The 12,136-nt window shown below is 59.1% G+C and overlaps 1 protein-coding gene across 4 annotated transcripts in view; it reads left to right on the plus strand.

Annotated features, from left to right (window-relative positions):
• TXNRD2 (thioredoxin reductase 2) overlaps nt 1-12,136 on the plus strand; it is a 46,523-nt gene that overhangs the window by 26,087 nt on the left and 8,300 nt on the right. For all 4 annotated transcript variants that reach the window (XM_045585496.1, XM_036449150.2, XM_036449149.2 and 1 more), the window contains exons 11-12: nt 673-847; nt 11,288-11,424. In XM_045585496.1, the coding sequence (XP_045441452.1) occupies nt 673-847; nt 11,288-11,424 (312 nt within the window). The remainder of the gene's footprint in view (nt 1-672; nt 848-11,287; nt 11,425-12,136) is intronic.

Consider the following 12,136-nt stretch of genomic DNA (forward strand, 5'->3'; position numbering starts at 1 on the left):
CCCGTCCCTAAGCGAGCTGGTGCATCTGAGCAGACAACAGAGCGTTTAGAGTGACTTTTACTTTCTCCTGTGGCTGACTGCGCCCTGTGCCATGGTGACAGCCCGCGGGGGCTCCAGAACTAGGCTCCCCGTCCGCAGCCCGGGAGCGCGGGCCGGGAGGAAGGAGCCCTCTCTATAGAGGACCCCCGCCCCCCCAGCAGCACCCACTCTCCTGCATTTCCTGGTGGGGAACAGAGGGGCCCCCCTCCTGTCCCAGCTCCCTGCTCCAGGAGGGAGGGTGGGGAGCCCCAGGAGAAGGCTGCTTCTCTGTCATTACTTTCCGTGCAGACGGTTAATTAGCATCTAAAGAAGAGCCCAGAGGTCAAGTGCATCCTGACGGAAGGGCTCAGGGTTCTCTGGCGTAGAGCTGAGGGCTGGGGAAGGGGGTGCCCTGCTCTCCCGGCTCCACGGAGAACAAGGGGGCCCAGAGGTAGGGGCGGGCGGTCCGCATGGGGCCACGTAGAAGAAGGGGAGCCCTGAGCCTCCTCTTTGGAAGAGACCCGCTCTTACCGCCACCTCAAGGCCTTCGCAAGGAGGCAGGCGGCTCGGTCCTCTCTCTCCTCCTGCTCCGTCATCGGTGGCGACATTTTCTCGGCCGCCTGGTCCTCACGGCGTGTGCTCTGTGCTTCGCAGCAAATGTCAGCCCTGGTCACGGACTACATGGCCTCTCACGGGACCCGGTTTCTGAGGGGCTGCACCGTCATGAGCGTGAAACGGCTCCCGGACAGCCAGCTCCAGGTCACCTGGAAGGAGCTCGCCTCTGGCGGGGAGGGCACGGACACCTTCAACACCGTCCTGTGGGCCGTAGGTAAGGTGTGTGAGCCGCGCGGGCGCGGGCGTGAGCGCCACGGGTGGGGAGCGTGGTGCCGCCTCCCCCTCCCGCTGCTCCCGGGGGCCCCCTCGCCCTGCTGGCTCTTAGGTGGGCTGGCGCTGCAGTGCACCCCTGGGGCCGTCGCAAAGACTCGCCGGATTGCTCCTGATAAACCTCCTGGTGGGTTGCTGTGCGCACTTAAGTCATCAGATGCTCCAGGGGCCCTTTTCCCGGCCTTTCTGGCAGTCACACTGCAGATTTCCAAGGACAGCACCCAGGGCCAGGACAGAGACCGAGGCCTCTTCCGGCCAGGCACAGGCTGTGTTCTCATCCTCCAGTGCTAGTGCTCTGAGAGGCCCTGGGGCAGCTGCTGGGAGGGCAGAGGCCTGGCAGGTGGGGCTGCTCAGAACTCGCCCATTGCCCTCCTTGTCGGACACACTCCCTCCCAGTCGGGACCCTCCCTGCACCCCTAGGCCCCCCCTGGGGAGGAGGCGGGGAGTGTGGGGGTGGTGGGGGGAGATCCTTGCTCAGGGCCTGGACTCGGAAGGGGACTGGGCTTTGAGGAAAGGCCAGGAGCTCGGTGGGAGGACAGGGGCCCAGGCACCACGCCCTGGGAGCCTGGTCTCTGCTGGGACGCTCCTGCTGTGGCTTCTGGGGGTTGGAGTTGTTTTCCTCATCGCTCCCCAGCGTGCGTGTTGCATCAAGGTCTTGCTCGCTCTTGAGGTGTTCAGCGTGAGGGGTTTTCTCCGTCTGGTCAGTTGTCCGTCTTCGGTGAATCTGGGCTTGAAATCCTGTGGCTCACAGGCTTGTCCCCGGGCCCGTGTCCGTGAAGCCCGTGGTTACCGAGCGCTGGAGGGCGTCCTGCCGGCGCTGGCGAGGCCTGGTGGCTCGGTCCCCGTGCTCCTGGGGGTGGGGCTTCTGGCGGGAGCAGGTGTGCATCGTGGAGCAGTGGGTTTCCGAAAAGCCTGTGTTCCGAGCTGCTCAGAGTGACCGGAAATCACAGGGAGAACTGACCTCCAGAGGATGCTCCCTTGGGTGGTCAATGTGAGCGGATCTGAGGAGCAAGGAGAAGGATCGGAAATGCCCCCGAGCGAATTGAGTGCCTCTTCCTCCAAAGTCAGTAAGTCACCAAAGGAGATGTTCTTGACCCACTTGTACATTTTAAGTAGCTCTATGCTGATGAACACTGGAAGACTGTAATTGCTCAGACTCAGAAGTGTAAATTGACCGGTAACACCTTAAACCCCCGCTCTAACCCAGGAGGCGGCACGTTTCTCTTTCCCATTTGTGCCCCAGCACCCACCAGTCCTTCGTCTTCTGACGTCTCTGTGCCCCCCCACACCCCTGGTCTCCACCTCTGCATCGAGGTGCAAGCCTGCCCCCAGCGCTACCTGCTGAGGCCATGCCGATGGCAGCCACTCCGAGGGCGTGGGTCTGTGCCCTCAGAGAGCTTTAGGGTCGCCTGGCTTCCAGACGGGGCCCGGTGGAGGGCAAAGCAAGGCCCCCCAACATGCATGCCTGCCCGCCCTCCCCCACCAGGAGTTAGTTTTATTTTTTTTTGTGTGTGTGTGTGTTTTCAAAAAGAGCATCCCCAGACAGTCTGCCCGGCATGATTGATGCCGGGGGTGTAAGCTTTTCACAGCCCTTGGCCTTTGACCCTGCCTCCCCAGGCGGCGCGGCGGCGGCGGCGGTTTCTGGCACGCCTCCCGGGGCTGCACGGGCATGTGCTGACTTTGCTGCTCGCTCCTGGGCCAGGTTTTGTAAACACCGGGAGCTGCTCCCCAGTTTAACAACTGGGAATGCTTTTCTGCCGGTTTGACTCCCGTAAGCCTTTCGCCAACGCTCTCTCTCTACTTGCCATAAAGGATGATCCGATCCGGGAGGTTAAAATAAAACGCCCTGGGGGCGGTGTGTGTGTGTGTGTGTGTGTGTGTGTGTGTGTGTGTGTGTAACACGCCTGGTGCTACAGAGCTCCTGGACCGGACATCCCGCCCCGCAGCGAGCTGGGCTTGGACGTCGGTTAAACAGAGAAGGGAAGGATGCCCCTCACGCCCCGCAGACACGCACGGGGGGCCTGCCAGGAGCACCGGTGGGCTGCGTGCCGGCCCGGCCCCGATGGATGCCCCGGTGCCCGACGCCTGCCTGGGCCACAGCTGGCGAGCGCCGGGCACCGCAGCCTGCAAGCCAAGGAGGACTCTGCGCCTCTTCCTCCGCGCAGCCTTGATCTCCACGTGGTGGATTAGACACATTAGCAGTTAAAGCAGTTAATTGCTGTGCAGGGGGCCCTCTCATTGTTTGTCTCTGAATCACCCACCCACACCAGGTGTCTCAGATAATAGACTGGGAACTCTCCGCGAGGAGGATTTCCTGTCTGCAGATGTGCCGATTACAGTGCTGAGTGAAGACAGTCAGCCTGCGCTGCCGGCTCGAATTCGCCCGGCACAGTTAACCAGTTGTGGCCTGGATCCCCGCCGCCTGGGGGAGCCGGCGCAGGACGGGCGTCGGGAGCGAACACTTCGAGCATCAGCGCTTCTAGGCGGGCGGTCAGCTTTGGTCCGGCCCAGGTTCTGTTTCTAAAGCGCGGACGAAAGGGGTTTGGATCGCAGCCTGGAAAGTCACAAGCCAGAACCCCCTGCCCCTCAGCGTCTCCAGCCTCTCGGGAAGATTCTGTCCTTCACTCGAGGGAAGGATGAAGGCTTTGGCGCCTCCATCCCCGGGCCATGGCACGCTGCTCACTGTTGGAAGAGCCAGATGGCCATGTTCTCAGACCCACCTCGGGAGCCCCCGGGTCTGCTGGGTGAGACCCGGGGAACCAGCCCGGAAGCCATTTCCGTTTCTCAGGCTTCGTCCCAGCAGGGGTCGTCGCCCTGTCAGGTCACTCTGAGCCCCCGAGGTGGTGTAAAAGGAGCCAGCAGGCCCTGGCGCCGAGGCACTGCGGGCCCAGCGTTCCCGCTTCCAGCCACCACCCCGAGGCACCCACCACAGGCCACTCTTGAGTACAGCCCACCCACGCAGCACGGGTCCTGGGACCTCGGCCAGGGACACAGGAGGGGCCCGGGGGCCACGATGGGGGCCACCACGCCCAGGGAGGGGAGCACACGTGTCCAGCGTGGACTGCAGCCTGAGCTCTTCTCTCTCTGCCCCGGGATCGTGTTGCAGGGCACATAGTAGCCGTCCTGGTTCAATTGTGCCCATGGCCTGGCGTGGCCACACTGCACACTCGGCTCACAGAGTCCCTGAGGAGTTTTCCTCACGGGGCCAGGCAGCAGGAGAGGGCTGGCAGGAGGCACCACAGAACTGAGCCCCAGGGCTGGGGGTTCATGGGTGGGAGTGCTCCGAGTCCAGCAAAAAGGACGAGGCAGCCCAGGGCTCCGGCTCCTTGAGGCCATCGATGTTGGGGAGGAGCTTGTGGGCTGACCGGGGACGCAGCCTGGATTGGAGAAGCCAGGTCCACGGCCCGCGGGCCTGTCCTCTGGGAACGCCCGCTGCTGTGGCTGCAGGAGAGCACGTGCCTGGCTGTCTCCGTCCCGGAGGGGGCTCTGCAGTGGCCTGGCTGTGGCAGTCACATCCAGAAGACTGCGCTGTGACAGATAGCGCGATTCACCCAGTGTCCACCCTTCCCTCGCCCCAGGCGGAGCAGCTGGCCTTGAAGAAGGAATCACTCTTCTGCTATCCTAATGCCTTTTAGGTCAGTGCAAACGTCAAGTTTGTAATTACATCAGGAGAGACCCAGACCTGCTTGTGGCTGAGCTTTGCTTTTGGAGGAAAAGAAGATGTGTATGGAGCTCACAGGCCAGGGTGCAGCCACAGGCGTGCCTACCACCCCGTGCGGCCGGCAGTGCGCCCCGCTCCTGAAGCAGCGCCGTCGGCTGTGACCTTCACTTCCCTCCGCCCCGGCTTGCAGTGGCAGAAGCCAGGAGAAGGGCAGCGGGAAGACAGTGCCCTGTGCTCCCAGACTGGCCTCGCGCCCTCTGCTTGGGGTGGAGAGCTGTGCCAGCTCCTTGTGTCCAGGGTCACCGGGCCCCCCACAGCCACCGGAGCCAGCCAGCCTCGGTGCCCACGGGGATCAGATTGGGGCTCTTTACCAAGTCAAATCCAGGATTTATGGTTAGAACTTGGTAGAAGAAACCAATTAGGAAAAAAGGCAAGAGAAAACAAAAACAGAAAAATACCGCACCTTTGTGAAAGTCCTAGAGATAACCGGGCACCACATTAACGTGCACTGTCTGAGTCTGCATGCGCCCCTCGGAGCAGCCAGCCGCGGGGGAATTACATCTCTCACCGTTACAGCTACAACGCTGCCCTCCACAGAGCCGCTCCTTCCTGGGGCCCTTGGGCCAGGCTGCCGCTGGCACCGAGCTGGAGGTTCCGCTGAGTCCACGGGCTGCCTGCAGGCCCAGCGTGGCTTTTTCATGCGATGCTAGTGCTGGCACACCGGCTCGGATAGGAAAGACCCACACGCGGTCTTCCAGATGGACTCTGGCCGACAGTGCGCCCCAATCGGTAAGCTCTCCCCGCTTGTCCAAGGAGCCTTCCAGGGAAGAGGCTCCCTCATGATGGCCCAGGACAGTGGTCGGCAAACTCATCAGTCCACAGAGCTAAATATTAACAGTACAATGATTGAAACTTCTTTTGAGAGCCAGATTTTTTAAACTTAAACTATATAGGTAGGTACACTGTTACTATCTTAATTAGGGTACTCCTAAGTTGTCCTTTGCTAAAAACTCAAGGGGCCAAAGAGCTGCATGTGGCTCGCAGGCCGCGGTTTGCCGACCAGTGGCCTAGGAGGCCCTAGTGGGTGCTAGTGGTCACAGCAGGCAGCCCGCCTCAGGTCGCACTGAGGTCCAGGGCCTCACTCATTCATTCCGCAAACATGGAGCCCTGCCTGGGAGGCCGAGGCCAGCAGGAGAACAGCTCTGTCCTCGGCGGGCTGGCAGCTGTGGGTCGGCCTGGGACTCACTGAGAAGGGGCCATTTGAGAACATAAAAGAAGCCCTTTGCTGTTTTTATCATTTCCCCTTACGTCTGAAGGGTGACGAGACGCACAGCATACATTTTTGAAAAGTTAAGTCTCCAAAAATCCAACCGGAGGCTCCGAAGGTGTGGGTTCCCGTTTGTGCCTGGTTCGAGGTGCTGCACAGGCCTGGCCAGGGCGGGTGGCCGGCTCGGGGGGTCCACGAGCCCCTCAGGAGGGTCGCTCGGAGGTGGGGGTGGGGCTCGATGAGCCTGTGTGTGAAGCTCTTTCCGGGCCCTCGCCCACGCTGTCTGTCCGGCCTCCTAGGCTCCCGAGCTCGCAGCACTGAGCCTCCAGCTGCTTCCTGCAAATCCCTGCTGCATCTCTCTGATCACAGTCCTCACTCACCCCGTCATACCCCTGCTGGCACTTAAATCTTACCTCGTTACACGGATTGCCCTTCACTCGTCAGAACATGTGCTCCAGGCAGGCGTGAAATCGGGGGGGAATGCCTGTCCTTCCCATAATGGATGGAAGAGGCGCGTGAAGCTGCCTGCGCCCAGTTATCTGCGCCCCGTGCCCGGCAGAGCAAGGAGTAATGGCCAGGGCCTCTTGGGGTTCTCAGACGTGGCTTCTCCAGCAGCTGTGTGGTATGGTGGCCGGTGAGCAGCAGCAGCCGTGGGCATCAGGGGAGGGCTGGCCCAGTCCGGTTGTACCATGAACGTCTGGGCTGACTGCTGATTCCACCACCCCTGTAGGGCCCTGGGTGCCCTGGGTGGTGGGTGCTGGGAAGGAGGGACTGTTTGACCTCAGAGATACCAGGGGTCACATGGCCCTCCAGAGGGACAGGGCTGGGCCTGGGGATGGAGGCAGCTCCCCGGGCAGAGAGGGGTGGGGTCCACACATTCGTGCAGATGGTTGTGGCCTCTGAAGAGGAAGGGAGAACATCTGCTTGTACCTGGAACGTTAATGCTCCCGTTGTTTGCTGTAACAACGGCACAGTATCATATGTGTATTCCCTGAGAAGCTCTTGCAAGGCCAGAAAGTCATGAAAACCAACTGTTAGCGAATGAGAAAAGGCAGGAACTGACAATTTGCAAGAGGAAATGGAGTTAATGTGTGGCCAAGAAATAAGCTGACTAGTAACGATCAGCACTGAGAGCGCGCTGAGCCCTCACCTCCCCCCCCCCCACCTCCTCTTTGGGAAGGAGCAGAGCCCTGAACCCCCGAAGAAGCGGCCCTGGGGGTGCAGCCTCCTGCCCGGCCCATGGCCCTCCTCTGAGGACCTGCCCCAGGGAACTAAACGGACATGCGGACAGATGGCCACCTCCAGCCGGGGGCGTCCAGGGAGCAGGACTTGGGAGCCTCCGGGAGCCCCCCGGGGGAGCCATTCAGCCATACTTGGACCCCAGCTGGTGCCAAGAGCCCAGGCTGAAGGGGAGCGATTCTGTGCGGGGTCTGTAGGGGTGTTGGGGGGGATATTGTGTGTGACACGCAGGGTGATGCAGCCTGGGGCACAGTGGGGGCTTCCCTCTTCCCCCAAATCCTTCGAGGAGGGGTACCTTTTATTTATTTTTTAATCCTCACCGGAGGATTGAAAGAGAGGGGAAGGGAGAGAGAGAGAGAAACATCGATGTGAGAGAGAAACATCCGTTGTCTTCCCATACACAGTGGAATCAGGGATCAAACTTGCAACTTTTTGGTTTACTGGACGATCCTCTAGCCAACTAACAGCCATACCGGCCAGAGTAGTACCTTTATTTTAACCTAAGATAAAAGGAAAACGGGCCTAGGCTGGACATTCTCCATGTCTTAGAGCTGCCCTGCTTGTGAGGCCAGCCACTGCTTCCACCCTGGCACCCATTCTCCCCCCTCTGGGCCTCGGGGGTCCTAAACATTCTGCCTTCAAAACGGACTGTAGAGGCAACCTGATTCCTGCATTTGTTATTCATAAGTTTGATATTTAGTAACAAATTTACTACTCTTAAATGTATCTATACAGTGGTCTCCTGGTATGCATGGTTTTGCCTTCTGCTACTTCAGTTACCCGCAGTCGACTGAAGCCCAAAAATATTAAGAGAAAATTCCAGAAACAAACAGCGCACACGTTTTAAATGGCATGCTGTTCCGAGTGGAGGGATGAAATCCTGCGTGATTCCACTCCATCCTGCCTGGGACGTGAATCGTCCCTGTGTCCAGGGTCTCCACAATGTCTCTGCCTCCCACCCATTAGTCACTGAGCAGCTGTCTGTTACCAGATCAACCGCCCAGGTATTAACAGTGCTTGTGTGTTCAAGCAGCCCTTATTTTACTTAATAATGGCCCCAAAGCAGAAGAGTAGCGATGCTGACAGTTCGAATATGCCAACCAGAAGCCATAAAGTGCTTCCTTTAAGTGAAAGGGCATGCATGTATAACAGTGGCTTTCAACCACTGTGCCGCAGGAATTTTTAAAGCAGGGGTCTTCAAACTACGGCCCGCGGGCCACTTGCGACTCGCAGAGGAGTCTGATCCGGCCCGCCAGGTTTTTTGGGCAGTGAGCGCAGCCGAGGTGTTACAGTTGGAATTAGTAGTTCATATAGTCCGGCCCTCCAGCTCTCTGAGGGACTGTGATCTGGCCCCCACTTTAAAAATTTGAGGACGCCTGTTTTAAAGCATGCAATACCCGAACGAGCCAGGGGCACTGACCTCTTTTCCCTTAGGTTGTCAAATGAAAAAATGACAACAGTCACTGTGACAATAGCCGTCCCGTGTGAGTGAATCAAAACTATACCCATTTTTTTTAGTCAGATTGGCAGAAGATATATTTTTTTGGTGTGCCACAGAATTTTTAGTAATCAGTTTAGGTTTGCCACGAGATGAAAAAGGTTGGAAATTGCAGATGTATAAGAAAGAAAAGAAAAAAAGTATAAGTTTCAGTACAATGCATGGTTTCAAGCACCCACCGGGGGTGTTGGAATGAATCACGTCCGTGAACGGGGGATACTGTATTTTCTTAGGGACCTCGGATGTGGTTTGCTGGCATCCGCAAGGTGTGTAGTTACCATGGTTACCGCAAAGCACGTGAGGAAACGCTCTTGGCCTCCTGTGACCTGCCAGGCAGGAGTGCAGGAGAGAGTTCGGGTACGGCGTGGTCAGCACAGTTTGGGGGACCCGCTTGCCCCAGCCCTCAGCAATCCGCAGGAAGCGGCGGGCATGGTGAGCTGCGGTGTGCTGGGTCCCCCAGAACTGGGGGCCTGGGGAAGAACCAGCGTGCTGAGCTGTGAGCCCTCTGCCTGCAGGGACCCTCGGCCCCCCCAGCCAGCCCCCTCCAGCTCTGCCCACGGGACCCAGCTCCTTCCTCACACAGAGGCACAACCAAATGTGTGCCCACTGGTTCCAAAAAAACCAATCTCTCTTATTATGTGGGAGCCAGGCCTGGACCCCCACCCCCACCCCCACCCCCACCCCCAGGCCATCTTGTCCAGGGCAGGACGCTGGCCGCGGTGGCGTGTCCCACTCTGCATCCTCACGGGTCTCCGGTCATACCACTCCCGTCCGTCCGAACGCAGGGACCCCGGAGCCTCTTGCTGCCTGTGTCTGGCCTCCGTGGTGATAGGTGCCAGCCTGCCTGGCACCCGATTCCTGTGGCCGAGGAGAGTGAAGAGGCTGGAGCCGGCTCCCCACGAACTTGAGAAGCACGGCTTAGCCGAGTCTCTGTTTTGACTTCCCGCTTCAAGAGGGCAGCTGGAGGCGAGGTCTCCCTTTCACACGGCTCGGCCCTCCAGATGTTCCGATTGGCACCGCCCGCTCCCGGCCTCTTGTGTGTCTGAGCCACCACACGTTGTGGGAACCGTGCCTCGGGAATCATTAGTTTTTGTCATTGGGGGATCATCCTGAGCCTCGGGGGCACGAGCTGCCCACTGCCCTCTCAGGGTCGGGCGGGAAGAGCGGCCTTTGCCACTTCCTTGCTCAGTGAGGCCACAGCGACTAGATGAGGGGGAAAGGGGGCCCGTGCTGACAGCTCGGCTGTGATGACACCCACGCTGCTGCCTGTGGAGCCTGGCACCCAGGGACCACTGTCCCCTGCCCCTCCTGGCCTCTCTGCACCCAAGAGCAGGGTTAACCGCGCTGACTGCACCGAGGGTGGGTGTGGTGTGCTCTGCCCCTGGGCCCAGGTCTGCTCTGCACTTTGGGGGTCTCCAAGCTGGGGCTGCCTGCTGGTCAGGCCATGACACACAGAAGTGGGGCAGCTGATGTCTGCAGGGTGGAGCTGCCACAGGAACCGCCTTGCAGCCCCCTAGAAGGACTTGGGGGCCCGTCCTGAGACCCTGAGCAGCGTGGGAGTTTGTGCATTCTTGCTGCTTGCTCAGGGCTGGCTCCTGGGACACAAGGCCACAGCTGATCCACTCAGCCTGATGGTAGGATGGAAGCGTAAAATCACCATGAGGTGCTGTCCTCGCCCCAGTGGGGTCATCAGGAGGAGCAGGGGAGCCCTAGGGTCACAGAGAGTGGAAGAGCCATATGAGGACTCACGAGGCCGTCAGCTCACCTGAGGCCCACAGGTGGGCTCCATGGGGACCTCAGTGGAAAATGCACGTGCAGGACAGGAGCTGTGGCTTCTGTGAGGGGCCTGGGTATGGATGGTCTTCCCCGGGGGACGTGATGTCTGTAACAGCTGCATGGCCCTGTCCCGTCATGCCTGTGGCTGCGCTGCCATGTCCAAGGCACCCCGGCCGGAGTGGGCTACACCAGGGTCATGGCCCCTTCATGGCGGACGGGTTTAGTGATCACAGGCTCGATGCACATCGCCTTTGGGTCATCACTGCTTCTAGACCTTTCTGTGGTAAGAACCAGGAACTTTATATATAAAAAAAATGAATGAATTTCAAATTTAACATTACGAGGTTTTAACTGTTCTCTGTGACACACAAGATCTGTTTGCAGCTTTATTGTTAGGACATAACCCTCTGAGGATATTCAGTTAAAATGTTGGTTCCTTCTGTTCTTGAACGAGTCATCTTTCTATTGCTCTGTTACCAGCTGCATCCACACCCAGGCCCCTTCGTTTCAGGTTATTTGTAGGTCATAGGGATTTCCCCCATTTTTAATTTAAGTTTATTTTTTAATTTGTAATCACATAAATGGCTAAAAAAACAAAATTGTATCACAGGATGTGCTTAGAGAAGTCCTATTCCTGTCTCTGTCCCTTCCCCCAGCTTCCTCCCTTTCCGAGGCCCACTGTTTCTGCTGGTCCTGCCTCATCCTTTCATGGATTCTTTGTGCAAATAAATGTAAGGAGAGAGCGAGAGCGAGAGCGAGAGAGAGAGCGAGAGCGAATGTGTGTGTTGCCCGTGGAGGCCAGGAGTCCCCCAGCTATGTTTGTGTTTGATGTTTTACCAGTTCTAAAGCAGGCAGTCGGAGAAGTGTTTCAAATAAACCAAGGATCGTGGTCAGGACGGCTAAAGAAAACTGCGGTCAGTAAACTGCTCTTCCTTTCCTTCAGGGCGAGTTGCAGAAACCAGAAACCTGGATCTGGAGAAGGCTGGAGTGGACATCAACCCTAAGAGTAAGAAGATCCTGGTGGATGCCCGGGAAGCCACCTCCGTCCCCCATATCTATGCCATTGGAGACACAGCGGAGGTATGGCTGGTGCCCGATGCCTGACCCCCTCCCCCAACCCTGGCCAGGCCGTGGGGAAACACGTGGCTGACAGAGGCGCTGGGCCAAGTCCCAGGTGCCACTAGACTTGAGTTCTGGGAGGAGTCGGGCATCAGCCTCTCTCTCTCAAATGCTCTTCCTTGCCATGGAGGGCAGGTGGGAACCCTGACAAATGGCTTAGAGCACCGTTAGCAGATTCCTATTGCAAATCTCTGCATCAGTTCTGAGGCAGGGACACCTGTTCACCGCCATGGCCGCCTCACCCTCCCCGCAGGCGGGCAGAGGTGCACTGGAAATGCCGCCACGTTGGCCCCAGGGCACTGGGTCTGATCTCTGGGCGGGTCAGCACTCTCCCTGGGCTGGCAGATGGGCAGGGCCTGAGGGCACTGGAGCCTGACAGCGTGTGGACCCAGCCCCACCCAGGCCTGCCGGTTCCCTCCCCTGGAGAGGAGGGCGCACACTACCTGCGAGTCCCTGGTGGAAGCTCTGTCCCCCCCCCCCCCAGGCTCCTAGCAAGACCTTCCGCTGGTCAGTTGTGGGGTCCCTGCTCCCCCGAAGCCTCAGGAGCAGTGAGCCTGCCCCACACGTGTGCAGCACACACCAAGGAGGTGGCTCAGGAGAGTCCCTGGTCAAAGGGGACCGAGAGGGGCCCCAGGCACCCTGACCCCAGCAGCCTCCCAGCCTGGAGACCTGC

The sequence above is a fragment of the Pipistrellus kuhlii genome, unplaced genomic scaffold (genome assembly GCF_014108245.1).
Source record: "Pipistrellus kuhlii isolate mPipKuh1 unplaced genomic scaffold, mPipKuh1.p scaffold_m20_p_20, whole genome shotgun sequence".
Lineage (NCBI taxonomy): Eukaryota > Metazoa > Chordata > Mammalia > Chiroptera > Vespertilionidae > Pipistrellus > Pipistrellus kuhlii.